At 41.9% G+C, this 16,469-nt stretch overlaps 1 protein-coding gene across 1 annotated transcript; it reads left to right on the forward strand.

Moving 5' to 3' along the window:
• Positions 1-6,607: 6,607 nt before the first annotated feature.
• Positions 6,608-7,549, forward strand: LOC102242241 (olfactory receptor 1D2). The gene has a single exon (XM_005865298.1). The coding sequence runs from the start codon at positions 6,608-6,610 to the stop codon at positions 7,547-7,549; it is 942 nt and encodes a 313-aa protein (XP_005865360.1).
• Positions 7,550-16,469: the final 8,920 nt, after the last annotated feature.

The raw sequence follows: 16,469 nt of genomic DNA on the forward strand, positions 1-16,469 counted from the left end.
TCCCTTGTGGCCCATGGACAGGCTTCTTGATGGAGTTTGCAATGCAGTTAGTAAGGTCTGAATCCCTGCAATGCCCTCCAAGCGTCCTAGCTGCTGCTCTCCCAACCTCTACCCATCCCCTGTCATGCAGCTCATGACTCAGTCCTCTGGATGGGGTGAGAGAGAAATGGACTTGTGGCAGCTTCCCACAGAGCTGGGGAAGCCAGTCATTCACTCGTACACTCGTTTCCAGCGCCTCTCCCTGACACCGCGGGAGAAATCATGAGCCTAGAACAGTGATGGCGAACCTATGACACGTGTGTCAGAGGTGACACGCGAACTCATTTTTTTGGTTGATTTTTCTTTGCTAAATGGCATTTAAATATATAAAATCAATATCAAAAATATAAGTCTTTGTTTTACTATGGTTGCAAATATCAAAAAATTTCTATATGTGACACGGCACCAGAGTTAAGTTAGGGTTTTCCAAAATGCTGACACGCCGAGCTCAAAAGGTTCACCATCACTGGCCTAGAAGGTCTCTCTTGGCACTGGGCTGTGCTGCTTTGAAGAAGGGTTGATGTGGGTGAAGTCAGACTGTTCTTCTTACCCTCTCCAATGCATCTAAACTCATTGTTTTGGCTTCCAATAGTGTGCTAGAACTTTTCCACTGAAACCTGGACTTCCACAAATGATTTCTCATCTATGGATGACTGCCCAAGACACTGACCTCCAAGGCTCCCAGACCATGGCTCAGAGGGGCCACTGGTGAGAGGGGTTTATAGACCATGGCATGGCCCACAACCAGGACCAAGGTCTGTATGCCTATTACCTGGAGCAAGGACAGGTATTGGCCTCTGATGCTGGATCCCACAGCTCACACAAAGGCCTTTGTTTGTGAATGGATGCCAAATTGTGTTGTAGAAAGAGGTATGAGCAAAGGATATATTTTTTAGCCATTTTGTTGAAGTCATTTGATAGAAAAATAGGGAAAAGTGTTAATGGAATATTACATAAGAGGTATACTTATGGCGAATAACTACATGAAAATGGCTTGTTCATTAGTCATCATGGATAGGAAAAGTAAAACCACAATAAGATATTACTATACACCAAATAAAGCTCAAATGAAAAGAATGGAAAAATAGCAAATCATGGTAAGAATGTGGAGTAACTGGAATTCATATAAAATGCTCAAGGTTGGGCCAGTAGGTACTTATTTTATGGAAATAATTAGATATAATTATTTTATGCATATATATATGTATATATGTATGAAAAAGTATTATGAAAAAATTGTTTAGCATTTAAAACTAGATATAGACCTGCCCTGTTATCCAGAAATTTCCCTCCTACAGATAGATGCCCAACAGCAATGTGTAGCTGTTGCATAATAGCCGATAATAGAAACCAAAGATGCCCATCAATGGTGAATGGACTTTCAATGTTATAGTCACTCAATAGAACACTATTCAGCAATGAAAATGGACAATCTACAACCTCAGATGGCAATACAGATAAAAATCACGTATATAACAGGGAGTGAAAAAAGCAGACGATAAAAGAGTTCAAAGGTAATCTCCCATCTAAATAAAGTTAGGAAGTGGGTAAAACTAATTGATGCTATGGGGAGTCAGGGAAGTGACTGCCCTGCAGGAGCCGTGTCCAGAGGAGAACCTGAGAGGATCTGCAAGGCTGGGGATGTGTTTCTCATCTGACTGCTGGTGACTCATGTTTGTCTAGTTTCTAAAAAGTCCTGCCAACATTTTCTGACTTGGCTCTATATCCAAAAACAATGTGAGCATCATTGTTTTTCAATCTGTCTGATTATTATGTGATCCGGAGTTCCTGTATGCTTTCCTCTGCTGTTCTTGCTTTCAGAATCCTATTTTCTGTGTGTCTGCTTCTCTGGGTTTGGGCTGAATATTGTGCTTAAAAGCTATTAAGAAAATAATTGGAGGTCTAAGATGGCATTATTTCCCTCCAAATATGATTTTTGTCTAATGGCGTTGACTTAGTACTCAGGGTTGCTAGCAATCTGGAATCATCCTAACCCAGATTTAGTGCTTGAGATTTTCCCAGTCCCCCATAGACGCAAAGCCAGGGGGCAGCATTTCCTTGAAGTCTTCTTTAATTTATTCCTACGGCACCTCCAGGATGGCTGCCCAACGTAGAATTGGTTCACTCCTTAAAAACAACTCATTTCCCAAGACTGTTGTTAATAGATACTAACACTGGAGCAATTCTCCAGCTTCATCTCAACAAGCTGCCTTGGGATTGCCTCCCTGAGGCCTCTCCAGAACTGACTAATGGCTCCAGCTCAGCCCCTTTCTCATGAACCTGGTTTCAAGGGCTCAGTTCTCAGAGTCCCTGGGATCCTCAGAGCGCCCACAGCCTTGCTTTCTCCTTCTACGCAGGCACTGAAGATCCAGGCACTAATCCCTCCTTCCCAACATCAGCCAACAGGACGAATCACCAAATCCTATTCAGAAACAATGCCTGACAATCCTTTGTGACCTGACCGTTTTCATCCTGCGCAGAAGGAAAGGGGAGCAGCAGAACTAGGCAACTTGGAGGCCAGCACAGAGTGGGTAAGGTCTGGACATCTCAGACATTCTCCTCTGTCCTCCTGTCCCCGCCCCTCGCTTCCCCTCCATCTCTCCCACTCCCTCTCCCTCTCCGCTTCCTTATCTTCTCTCTTCTTCATGTTCTCTATCTCACAAAGATACATACTTTGAAAATCTTCATAGAATCTACCTTCCGTGTGTTTAAAGGTAATACACCAATCCCTCCCATCTTTGTAACATTCTATGGTTTTTAATCTGCTGGCAAACACAAAAGGCTTTAAAGGGTGAGATGAGGAGGCTCCAGGAGGTTGTGGGCCCTCCCCAAGGTCATGCATGGGGAGCAACCGAGGAGGTAAGGAAGGAAAGTTGTCTAATGCTGAGTCTGGAGCCCTTTCCCATACCGCCCCAGACTTTCCCCTCTCCACCCAGCCACACTGCAGAGAGCTTCGTGTCTCCAAAGACAGCTGACCACACAGATGCACAGAACCCACCGACTCTTACAGACTAGGAGCAGCGGTTCCCAAAGTGTATCTTCAGAATCAGCAGCTGATTTAAAAACAAAAAACAAAAAACTTCCGTCTCAAAACTGAAGTAAGGGAACCAGGAAATGGGCTTTTTGTATATCATTCTGATGTGCACTAAAGTGTGGGCGATGCCTGGTTGAGGACTAGAAAGTAGAGGTACCCATTCCTTCGTATATCTTCTGACTATCCCCAGCCCTCTTACCTGTCTCCCACCTTCTCTCCTGTCAGGCAGATGTCCCACGGGGCCCTGCATCCAGGCAACAGGCTGTGGAAGGAAGTCGTTGCTGATGGGGTCTAAGGGGGTGGACGACCTTTGTCTCCATGGCAGAAACAAGGTGGTGGCTGGGTGTGCTCAGGGATGGGGTCACTCAGGGAGTCACTGGGTGTTCATTTCCATCCTCAGGTCAATGTGGGGTCTTGGAGTGGTCTCTGGAATGAGCCCATCAGTTCTCCTTTCTCATTAAAACTATTAGCTTTTCTAAGAGATCTCTTTATCTTAACATCTCACTTAAGTACTGTGAGTAATAAATGAGCTCATTCGTGGTGTAGAACATAGGAGAATTATGTAACAAAACCAGATTGGGGAAACTGTACATATCAAAAGTCTCCAGAGCCTGTCCAAAGGGTTACTCCTGTTTTAACTCAAATGCAAAGGACCACCACATGGTCACTCTGTCATTTGGAATCTCAATGTTAAAAGTGAAATGAAGCAACACCTACCTTCACTAAATGCTTGAATCGAGTCTGCAGTGAACACTCACACTGCTATTTCCTACGGCCTGTTCTAAGGCCTTCTGTGATGGGGAACTCACTTCCCCATTCCTGGGAAATACTGTGGCTCTTCCTTCTCTCTATCTCTCTCTCTCTCTCTCTCTCTCTCTCTCTCTCTCTCTCTCTCTCATTTTCCAGCTCCTGACCTGGCCAATCCACATCTCTTTGTGTGGGAAGTCTGTAATGATAAGTTTCCTCACTCTTCTCTCTCTCCTATAGACAGCACCAGGGGCCAACCACAAGCAGTCTCCACGGGGCCATTCCGGCTCATTCCCTGCAGACACAGGAGGGCTGAGGCTGCTTCTGTCTGAGCGGGAGGCAGAGCCAGGCCCAGGATGGAGTCAAGACTGGGCCCCTTGGTCACTCCTTGTCTTCAAAACAGGGTTTTCAACTTGAGGGATTTGGGAGATAGAAAATTTTGAGAAATGATAAATAATAGAACTCTTTAAATCCCCACCACAGTCCTCCCTCTTACACAGGTCAATGGAGTTTCTCACACTGTCGTGCTTAAAGTCAGTCGTGATTCCACTATATTCCTTTATTTCACGATCTTATTTTTCACTCAAAAGCAAAATTTCTTCATAGTGGATCACTCTCTTCTGACAAATGCAATATCCTCCTGCCATGAATATCATGAATTAATTTTTAAGTTTTCTCTTTTTTCATAAAATCTTTTGCACAAATGTATTATTCACCTGAGTATTAGGAATGATACTCTTCTTTTATACTGTTGAGTCTGTTTAAAACAATATTTTAATCTATTTATTTTCAAAGAGGCAGGTTGGGTTTACTGCAGGTTATTTTAGGGGAGATGGAGTAGAGTCACCAAAATGAAATGCTAATTGATATCCAGTATAGTAATAGTATAATTCTAAGACATATAACAGAAAGAAAGAATGAAACTGGCCAGTGTGATTCATTGGTTGAATGTCAACCTATGAACCAGGAGGACAGGGCACATGCCTGGGTTGTGGGCTTGATCCCCAGTAGGGTTCATGCAAGAGGCAGCCAATTGATGATTCTCTCTCATCGTTGATGTTTCTATCCCTCTCTCCCTCTCCCTTCCTCTCTGAAATCAATAAAAACATATTTTAAAAAATAAAGAATGAAAGAAGATTCACCGAAAATGAGAGCAGGCATATTTTTATTTATTTATTTTCAGGAGGCATAATTTTATTTTATTTTTTGAGGAGGCATAAGGTTTAGATTGGAAAACACATTCTAAGTCAGATAAGTCCATGAAGGAGAAACACCACTGAATGAAACTTGGTAAATTTTTTAATTTTAAGATGAAAGGAAAATCATGCAGGAAGAAATGTAAGGTTATTCAAGAAGAAATAATAGGTAATAAAGGACAATATTGACTTGGAGAAAGTTGCCCTCACATATTGAGTGCGTCAAGGTGACTGAAAGCACAAAACTGAGAGTATGTTCACCACAATGGTGACAGTGCCTGCATGACAGAATTTGAAATGACGTCAACTTTCTTTCTATTCCAATTTCTTGTATTGCTTGAATTATTCACATTGGGATTTTTGTTCATAATCAATAGATTGCAATGTATTAAAAGCTATTTGGGGAAAATGGATTCCATGGGATTTCTATAAAAATTACCTCATAAGTTATTGAAGAAGAGTCAACAAATTTCAAATGGTGGAAGTTGACAATAAGTGAATACGAGTTTCAGACAGACTCTAATGCAAACAAATCATATCAGAAAGGTATGGGGATGGCACATAAAAAAGGAACTACAGATAAACCTCATTTATAAATAGGATTACAAAAGCCTAAATAAAATAATTGAAAATCAATTTTAAATTTTATACTGGGAATGGAAGTGTGGTTCAATGCGGGCGGGGGGGGGGGGGAATAGGAACTTATGTAATTCTTTTAACAATAAAGATTTTTTAAAAAGATTTTACTTTATGCCTCTCTGAAGAATTTGAAGACCCTGCCTGCTTCTTGTTAACATCTTCATGCATAGTTTTGTTTGTTGATGACGTCGATGGAATTGTTGTACATCATATTTTAATCTTATTATTCCTGATTATTATGTACATATATTAATAATAATGAATATTTCTTGAGTACTCACTGAAAGTTAGCTCCTTATGGTAAGCACTTTATAATTTAATTTTATTATCACCCCTACCTATTTTTCACATAAAGAAATAAAGTCAAAGAGTTCATGTAACTTGCCTAAGGTTTCACAGCTAGAAAATGTCAGAGCTCAGACTTGGTTTCAAGTGTCCTGAAAGTTCTTATTTCTAATGGCATGTCAACAGACTGTCTTGTTTCCCAGGTAGATCATCCTATCAGCAAAGAATGACAATTTTTCCATTTTCTTTTCAATATTTTTACATTCCCATTTGTCCAATTATATACCATCAATTTCTTATACTGCATATACCTGTTTTATATATAACGTAAGTGTATACACTATCATAATATAACATACTAATATTTAAGCACTTCCAAAAGAATTGCAAGATGATTATATTTAAAATAATACAATTGCTGTTATTCCTATTATATTGAGTATGCCAGATTAGATGTGGCTGGAATTACTAAATTTCATAAAGATTTTTCATGCCCTGTTTTTGTGTCTATTATTACATTGTTTCTTATGCAAAAAAATGATAAAGTTTAGCCTAAGATATTTTTTAATGCTTAAAAAGAGTTGGTTTTAATTAATTGAATGTCTTTATTTGATTGAGGGCATATAGTAAATGTCTGTTGATGCTGATATTACAGAAAGTTGGGGAAATGGGTGGAGGCAACCAGAGTGGAGCTTCTGCGTTCCTGCTCCTGGGGATCTCCGAGAGCCCTGAAGGCCAGCGGGTTCTGTTTTGGATGTTCCTGTCCATGTACCTGGTCACGGTGGTGGGAAATGTGCTCATCATCTTGGCCATCAGTTTTGATTCCCACCTGCACACTCCCATGTACTTCTTCCTGGCCAATCTCTCCTTCACTGACCTCTTCTTTGTCACCAACACAGTCCCCAAGATGCTGGTGAACCTTCAGTCCCAGAACAAAGCCATCTCCTACGTGGGATGTCTGACACAGCTCTACTTCCTGGTCTCCTTGGTGGCCCTGGACAACCTCATCCTGGCCACAATGGCATATGACCGCTTTGTGGCTATCTGCCGCCCTCTCCACTATGCCACAGCCATGAGCCCCAGCCTCTGTATTTTGTTCCTGACCTTATGTTGGGTGTTCTCTGCTCTCTATGGCCTCATCCACACCCTCCTTATGTCCAAAGTAATCTTCTGTGGGTCCCGGAAGATCCACTACATCTTCTGTGAGATGTATGTCCTGCTGAGGCTCGCGTGTTCCAACACTCAGATCAATCACACAGTGCTGATTGCCACGGGATCCTTCATCTTCTTTACCCCCTTTGGGTTCATGATCATGTCTTATGTTTGGATTGTCAGAGCCATTCTTCAAATACCATCCGCCTCCAGCAAGTACAAAGCCTTCTCTACCTGTGCCTCCCATTTGGCTGTAGTCATTCTCTTCTATGGGACACTTTGTATGGTATATTTGAAGCCCCTGCACACCTATTCTATGAAAGACTCAGTGGCCACAGTGATGTATGCTGTGGTCACCCCCATGATGAACCCTTTTATCTACAGCCTGAGGAACAAGGACATGCATGGGGCTCTGGGAAGACTCTTCCTAGGGAAAGCTTTTCAGAGGTTCACATGAGGGTAATTTTGGACAGGACATTACAATAAAGACTCGAAATTTCCACCACTGTGTGCAAAGCATTATCCTATGGGGGATACAGGAGAGATTAGGACATAGCTCCATCTTAGAAGGAGGTCATATATCTTCGATGAAGAAAATACATATATGTGCAACCCAATGTCCCTCAGACCTCATCAGCTCTGGCAATAAATACAGTCACATAATGCTAATACTAGAAGTTTGCAGGATTAAAGCCTTCTGCTTGCCTGACACAGGACCACAGTCCCAGCCTTATCCAGTTATGTCCTAGTGGGACTCTCATGTTCTTTAGCACACGCCCCTCATATTCTTCTGAACTTCTCTTAGGGGCCTGCTGCCTGGAAGCCATTTATAGAAGACACCTTGCACTGCTCCCACAGGAGATTTATTGGGTGAAGCTGGCCCTTTCCTAATGCTCTGTTGGGCTCAGCTGCCACTGCTTCAATGCTGACCCACAGTCCCTCTGGACACAGCCCCTGATGTTCAGACAGAATGGCAAGAGATCTCTCTTCTTTGCTCTGGGAAGATTTTTGTCCTTTGGTCCTCAAAATAATATTGCCTTGCCTTTTTCCTGAATTTCTTTTCTCTGAGAGAAGTTAGATTTTATCTTTGGGTGTCTACCCTTTCCTTTACGTCTGTGGCTCCTCATTTCCCATCTCGTCTTCATTTCTTTTAAAAAGAACTCTCAAACATATCAGCACATGCTTATGAACAGGAATGGTGGTGGAGGCAGTAGAAGGGGAGAAGGTAGTTTTGAAGCCCAATCTCTACTTAGGTTATATGGTTCTGACACCAATTCTGATGTGCGTGCTTTTTCCACACCACCTACCATTTCTCCAACACCAACTGGGTGTCCTACAATTCAACTCCATTCTGATACTATTTACCTGGAGATAAAATCAGATCCCATAGGTTAAGGGCTCAGTCCTACAAGACTTCCCTGTCCCACAAACACACTTCAGACACAAATCACAAGGCCAGGTTGTCATCTGTGCTTCTGATTGACTAGCTATGGATGGAAGGTTCCAATAATCCTCCCCATGGGTTCAATTAATTTGCTAAAACAGCTCTCAGATCTCAGCGAAACATTTTACTTACTAGGTTACCAGTTTATTCTAAAAAGATATAACTCAGGAACAGCCAGATGGAGAATATGCATAGAGCAAGGAGTCTGGGAAAGAACATGGAGCGTCCATGCCCTCCCTGGGTATGTCACTCTCTAGAAATCTCCATGTGTCACCAATACAGAAGCTCTCCCACCCCTGGCCTTCCGTGTTTTTATTCAGGCTTCCTTACATAGGCATGACTGATTAAACCACTGGTCATCAGTGACTAAGTCAATCCTGCTCTTCATCTCTCTCCAGAGGTTGGTTGGTTCTTCTAGCAACAAGCACCAACCGTAGGTGCTTTCCCAAGGTCACCTCATGAACATAAACTCAGGTCTACTTGAAAGGGGGTTGTAATCAATAAGACACCATTACACTCTTCTCAGGAAATTCCAAAGGTTGGTTTTAGGAGCTCTGTGCCAGAAATAGGAGGAAGATATAAATAAATCACAATATCACAGCCATGTTAATAGATAGAAAGGCTCAATATTGTCAAGGTCTCAGTTCTTCCCAATTTGATCTACAAATTAAGTGTAATCCCAATCAAAAGTCCAGCAAGTTATTTTTTTGATAGCAATAAACAGATTTTAATGTTTAGAGAGACAGGCAAATGACTAAAAAGAGTCAACACAATATTTAATTTTTAAAAAGTTGATTGACACTATGCAACTTCAAGACTTACTATAAAGTTACAGTGATCAAACTGTAGTATTGGAGAAAGAATGGACAAAAATATTAATGGAACAGAACACAGAGCCCAGAAATAGACCCACATAAATGTGGTCAACTGATCTTCAACAAAGGAGCAAAGGCAATACAATGAAACAAAGATAATATTTTCAACAAATGGTTCTGGAACAACTGACTATCCACATTTTTTTTAAAAAGAAATTAGACACAGACTTTACATCTTTCACAAAAATTAACTGAAAATATATCAGAGATCTAAACGCTAAATGTAAAACTATAAAATGCCTAGAAGATAACATATGAGAAAACCTAAATGCCCTTGGGTGTGGTGATAACTTTTTAGATACGTCACCAAAGGCATAGTCTAGGAAAAAATAATCGATAAGCTGGACTGCATTAAAATTAAAAACTTTTGCTCCATGAAAGGCAATGTCAAAAGAATGAGAAGACAAGCCACAGACTCGGAGAAAATATTTGCAAAAGACACAGTTGATAAGGGGCTGTTACTCAAAATATACAAATAAAACTTAAAACTCAACAATAAAAAAAGAAACTGATTAAAAAGAGGGCCACAAATACTCACATAATAAGTCATCAGGAAAATGCAAATTAAAAAACAATGAGATACTACTACACATCTATTAGATTGCCCAAAAACTAGAACACCGAAAACCACAAATGCTGGTGAAGATTTGAAGCAACAAGAAATCTCATTCATTCCTGGTGAGAATGCAAAATGGCACAGCCACTTTGGAAGACAGTTTGTGGTTTTGTACAAAACTAATATATTTTCGCCATTTGATCCAGCATTCATTCTCCTTGGTGTTTACTTAAAGGAGTTGAAAACTTGTACCCAAACAGAAAAGATGTTTATAACAGCTATGTTCATCACTGCCAAACATTGAAGCAATCAAAATGTCCTTCAGGTGAATGAATAAATACATTTTTGTACATCTTGACAATAGAATGTTATTTGGCACAAAAAAAGAAATGAGCTATTACTCATAAAAATACATGGAGGAATCTTAACTAACTGGAAGAAACCAATCTGAAAAATCTACACACTGTGTGATTCCAACTATATAACATTCTGAAAAAGCAAACTATAGAGATAGTAAAACTACTAGTGGTTTTAAGGAGTTTGGAGAGGACAGGAATGAATAGGTGGAACACTGAGGATTTTTCGAGCAGTGATACCATAATGATGGATACCTGTCATTCATTATACATTGTCCAACCCCATAGAATATACAACATCAAGTGAACTGTAATGTAAATTATGGACTTTGGGTTATAGTGATGTGACCATATGGATTTACCACTTACAATGAATTTACCACTCTGGTTGAGGATGCTGATATTGGGAGATGCTATGCATGTGTAGAGCCCAGGGGTATATGGGAAATCTCTGTACCTTCTCCTAAGTTTGCTATAAATCTGAAACTGCTCCAAAAAACTTTTTAACTTTTTAAAATTCCAATAGACATTTTTAGAAAAATAGAAATAGAAAGAAGAATCACAAAATTCATATGGAACCACAAAAGACGCTGAGTGGCTTAACAAACTGGAGCAAGAAGAACAAAGCTGGAGGCATTACACATCCTGATTTCAGATTATATTGCAAAGCTACAGTAATCAAAATAATATAGTACTGGCATAAAAACAGATATGGAGACCAGTGGAACAGAACAGAGACCCCAGAAATCTATAAATATATAATCAACTACTCTTCGACAAAGGCACCAAGCATACAGAGAGGAGAAAGGATCACCTTTTCAATTTTTGCTGTTAGGGCAAATTGGATATCTACACACACAGACACAAAATAAAATTTTGCCCATATCTTACACTATATTAGAAATTAACTCAAAATTAATAAGAATCTAAATATAAGACTTCAAACCATAAACTTGTAAGAAAACACAGGGTAAAAGCTCCTTGGCATGATTTCTTGGTTATGACACCAAAAGCACAAGGGAAAAAAAAAGTGGAATTATATGAAAATAAAAAGCTTCTGCTCAACAAAAGAAACCATTGACAAAATGAAGAGGCAACCTATGGAATGGGAGAAAATATTTGCAGACCTTATATAAGAGGTTAATATCCAAACTATAAAAGGAATTCCTGCAACTCAACAGCACAAAAAAGGGAACCTGATTGAAAAATGAGATTTAGCAATCTCACTCCTGGGTATCCATCCAAAGGAACTGAGACCACAATTGTGAAGTGATACCTGCACTACTAGGTGCTTTGCGGCACTAGTCACAGTATTAAAATATAGGAACAACCTAGGTGTCCATCCACAGACAAATGAAGAAAATAGGATGTATACACATCATGGTATATTACTGACCCTTAAAAAAAGAAGGGAATTCTGCCATTTGAAACAGCATGGATGGGCCTGAAGAACGTTATGCCAGGTGAAATAAGCCAAACATGGAAAGACAAATACGGCAAAATCTCACTTATATGTGGGATCTAGAAGAGTCAAACTCATCAAAGCAGAGACCAGAACAGTGGTTACCACGTTACCAGAGAGTGGAGGCAGCAGAACCAGGGACCTCTGAGACCAGCACAGAGCTGAGTCTGGACATTTCTGGCTGATGCTCTCTCTGTCCTCCCTGTCTTTTCTAGATTTACTCTCCCTCACATACAAACATATAATCTAACTCCGTATTATTTAAGGGCAACATAACAAGCCCTCCAATCATCTTAACACTCTGTAGTTTTCAAAGTGCAGCCAGGTACCCCGTTGCACACCCTTATCAAACCTGCAAGAAAGGCCTTGATCTCTCCCTCACCTCAGACAAAAGTCCATTCTAGGTTGCCAGCAAATCTACATGTGACAGGTTAAGCAATATATCCTTTAGAAGAAAATATAGAAGAATATTGGCAAAAATTCTTAAACAAAATGCAAAAAGTCGTAATTCTAAAATGAAAATTGGTAAACCTGTATGCCTACAGCTATTGGCTCTTGCTTTTGGAATCTTATTTCCTTACGCATCTGTTTCTCTTTGGATATTGCATTTGAAAATATGATTAAGAGGAATAAGTTGAGGTCTCAATTGTTGTTATGTCCTCTTTCACTTAGTATTTGGAGTCACTAGCCATCTGGGGATCCTCTTTTTTTGTTTTTGTTTGTTTGTTTGTTTTTAAATATATTTTATTGATTTTTTTTACAGAGAGGAAGGGAGAGGGATAGAGAGTGAGAAACATCAATGAGAGAGAAACATCGATCAGCTGCCTCCTGCACAACCCCCACTGGGGATGTGCCCGCAACCAAGATACATGCCCTTGGCCGGAATCGAACCTGGGACCCTTTAGTCTGCAGGCCGATGCTCTATCCACTGAGCCAAACCGGTTAGGGCTGGCCATCCTCTTAATCCAAGCTTCATGCTTGAGATTTCCCAGACCTCAATGACTCAGAGCTAGGCTGCACAATAGGAGGTCTTCATTGTTTCTGGCTTACTCAAACCTCTACAGCAGTTCTCAACCTGTGGGTCGTGGCGGTCGAACGACCCTTTCACAGGGGTCTCCTAAGACCATCCTGTATATCAGATATTTACATTACGATTCATAACAGTAGCAACATTACAGTTATGAAGTAGCAACGAAATAATTTTATGGTTGGAGGTCACCACATAATGAGGAACTGTATTAAAGGGTCGTGGCATTAGGAAGGTTGAGAACCACACTGCTCTAGGGCATCTTTTAGGATTGCTATTGACTTGGAGTTGGTTATGCCTTGTAAACAGATTCATTCTCAAGAACTTTGCAATGTTAATATTGGAGCAATTACCCAGGTTCATTTCAACCAGCTCTCTTGGGATTCCTCCCCCACCCCCATGCATCCTCTCCAAAACTGCTCATTAGGCCTGATGTGGTCCCAGGACACCTTTTTCTTTATGAGCTTGGGAGCCAACAGGCAGCTCCTCATCCTCATCAGGGCATAAACAGCCTTCGCTTCTGTTTCCATTTTGCAAGGACTGGTTATCCAGGCACCAATTGCCCCACTTCCTATCTTTAGCCAGAAGGACAAGTCCCCAAGTCCTATTCAGAAGGTGATGTCTAGGGTTCTTTATATCCTGACTGAAATTTCATCCTTTAGGAGTGAGAGTGGAAGCAGAAGAACCAGGGACCTCTGAGACCAGCACAGAGCAGAGGGTAAGATCTGGACATTTCTAGCTAATGCTCTCTCCCTTCCCATCCCTTCCCTTCCCTTCCCTTCCCTTCCCTTCCCTTCCCTTCCCTTCCCTTCCCTTCCCTTCTCTTCCCTTCCTCTCTCATTTACTCTCTCTCACATACAAAGATACTCACATACTTTGAAAAATCTTTGTATAAACTAACTCATTATTTAAAGGCAACATAACAAGCCCTCCAATCATTTTAACACTGTAGTTTTTAAAGTGCAGTCACACACCGCATTGCACGCCCTTATCAAACCTGCAAGAAAGGCTTCATGGGTGAGAGGAGGATGCCCAGAGAGATTGCTCGCCCTCCTCAAGGTCACACAGCTAGGGAGCAACAGACAAGGTACAAAAAGGCCAGTTTTCTGATGCTGAGTTTGGAACTCTTTTCCATTCCGCCCTCCCACATGCTTTCCCTCTCCAGCCTGCCACACGTACAGGAGTCTGTGTCCGTCTCTAAGGCCAGCTCACACAAATGTTCAGACCCCACTGACTTTTACAGACTCAGAGCAGTGGTTCCCAAAGTGTACCATTGGTGTCAGAGTGCTTGCTGGAAATGACTTGGTTTTCAGAACATAACCAGTATTTCAGGAAAGAGGGGGAAATACCCAGAGGATTCTGATGTGCATGGAGAGTGGGAGATGCCTGGTTTAAGGACCAGAAAGCAGAGGTACTCATCCCTGTGGGCGTCCTCTGGTTTTCCCAGCCCTCTTTCCTGTCTCCCACCTTCTCTCCTGTCAGGCAGATGTCCCACGGGGCCCTGCATCCAGGCAACAGGCTGTGGAAGGAAGTCATTGCTGATGGGGTCCATGGCAGAAACAAGGTTGTGGCTGGGTGTGAACAGGGATGGGGTCACTCAGGGAGTCACTGGGAGTTCTTTTCCATCCTCAGGCCAATTGGGGGAGGGGGGGGGGGGGGGGGGGGGGGGGGGGGGAGGGTGGGGAGTAGGATAAGGCCATCAATTCCCCTTTATCAGTTAACTCTTTTTTTCCAACCTAAATATTTTAATTTTTTCCATTTTTAAATACATTTTTTTATTGTTGATAGCATTACAGATATCTCCTATCCCTTCCTTTCCCTTCCTCCTCCAAGCCCTCCCCACCTCCCAAGTCTTCACCATCCTATTGCCCGTGTCCATAGGCTAAGCATATTAATATGTAAGTTCTTTGGTTTAACTCTTCTCATCCCCCCAACCCCACATTGAGGTGTGTCTTCTCTTTTTCTAAGAGGCAAACAGCCCTCCTTTTGCTAGATTCAGGTTTGCGGGTGTTCCGTGTTCTGTCAGTGCTTGGCTAACACAAAGCAAACACCTCACTCAGAGTTCCTGGCCTGAGCCTTCTTGCTGCCACCAAACTGCTCAGTGACCTTGGGCAGATCCCTTCAGTTGAGATCCTCAGTTAAGTACTGAGAGAAACAGGTAACCTCATTCATGGTGTGGAACCGTAGGAGAATAATATGGGTAACAAATAATAGATCTAGAAGCTGTATCCACAAAGAAAGTCTCTTGAGTCTGTGCTGAGAGTTACTCCCACTTTTCACTCAAATATCACAGGACCACCATGTGGTTACTGTCTGATTTGGAATCTCCAGATCAGTCCACCATAACATAATGTCTTCTGTGATGGGGCCTTTACTTTCTCTACGCCACCACCCCTTCACTGGCACAGCACTTCTGTCTTTAGGAAAATAGTGTGGCCCTTCTCTCTCTCTCTCTCGTATTTTCCAGCTCCTGACCTGGCCAATCCACATCTCTTTGTGTGGGAAGTCCGTAATGATAAGTTTCCTCACTCTTCTCTCTCTCCTGTAGCCGGCACCAGGGGGCCAACCACAAGCAGTCTCCACGGGGCCATTCTGGCTCATTCCCTGCAGACACAGGAGGGCTGAGGCTGCTTTCTCTCTGAGTGGGAGGCAGAGCCAGTGGGAGGCAGGGCCCCTTGGTCCCTCTTTGTCCTCAAAACAGGGTTTCCTACTTGAGGGGTTTGGGAGATAGAAACTTGGAGAAATGGTAAATAATAGGACGCCTTTACTTTTCCCATCACAGCTCCTCCCACTTACACGGGACTTCAAGGTTGGAGAAGGGCTTCCACACCAGCATGTCAGCTCCTCTCTAGGCCCACAGGAGGTGGCAGCAGCACCCTGTGTCATGTGTGCCAGAGCCTTTAGGGTGTGGATCTTAGAAGCAGAAAAGGGGGCCGAATCCCAGCTTCATGAGTTCCTGGGTGAGCAGCAATGGGAAGCTCATTAACCTCCTAGTTCTCAATCGCTTTATGAAACGGAAAAATTAGGAACAAATAGTGCTGCTGTGTGGAATAAATATTACATCTTAATTTATATAAGAGCTCTTAATACATTGTCTAACCAAGTATTCAATACAGGGTAGTTGTTCGATCAAAAAAATGGTTGTGTGTGTTAAGCTGGGACATGGACCTGAAGTTCTGACGCAAAATTTCCTTCCACTATCTGACCAGCACTGAACACCTGGGAATTCCACTCTGCTCATTGGCATAATGAATCCACTCATTCGCTGAAGTCTAGGCTGGCATCTCAACGAAAACCTAAGGCTTCACAATATTTTACTCTCCTAGATTCTCACAGTTCCCACAGCCACACTAGGAAATCTTGCTGCTACTTCAAATTAATCGTGTTCCCAATTGAATTTCAGAACAGGCTCCACACCTCCACGGCATACTGGCTGATTCTCTAAACTGCATTTTTATTGTACTATCGCTTATTCATGTAGGTTCTTGGGCTTGTGACTCTTCCCTATCTCTTCATCTTGTATGCACGGAATGCATGGCATTCTATACAGTTCACTTCCTCCCTCATTTCTTGATCCCTATGCTGTGCCTGGCTCTGTGCCAGGTCCTAAAATATACAGGAATGAAAATGATATTGTGCCTGCTCTCAAGGCTCTCA

The sequence above is a fragment of the Myotis brandtii genome, unplaced genomic scaffold (genome assembly GCF_000412655.1).
Source record: "Myotis brandtii unplaced genomic scaffold, ASM41265v1 scaffold2038, whole genome shotgun sequence".
NCBI lineage: Eukaryota > Metazoa > Chordata > Mammalia > Chiroptera > Vespertilionidae > Myotis > Myotis brandtii.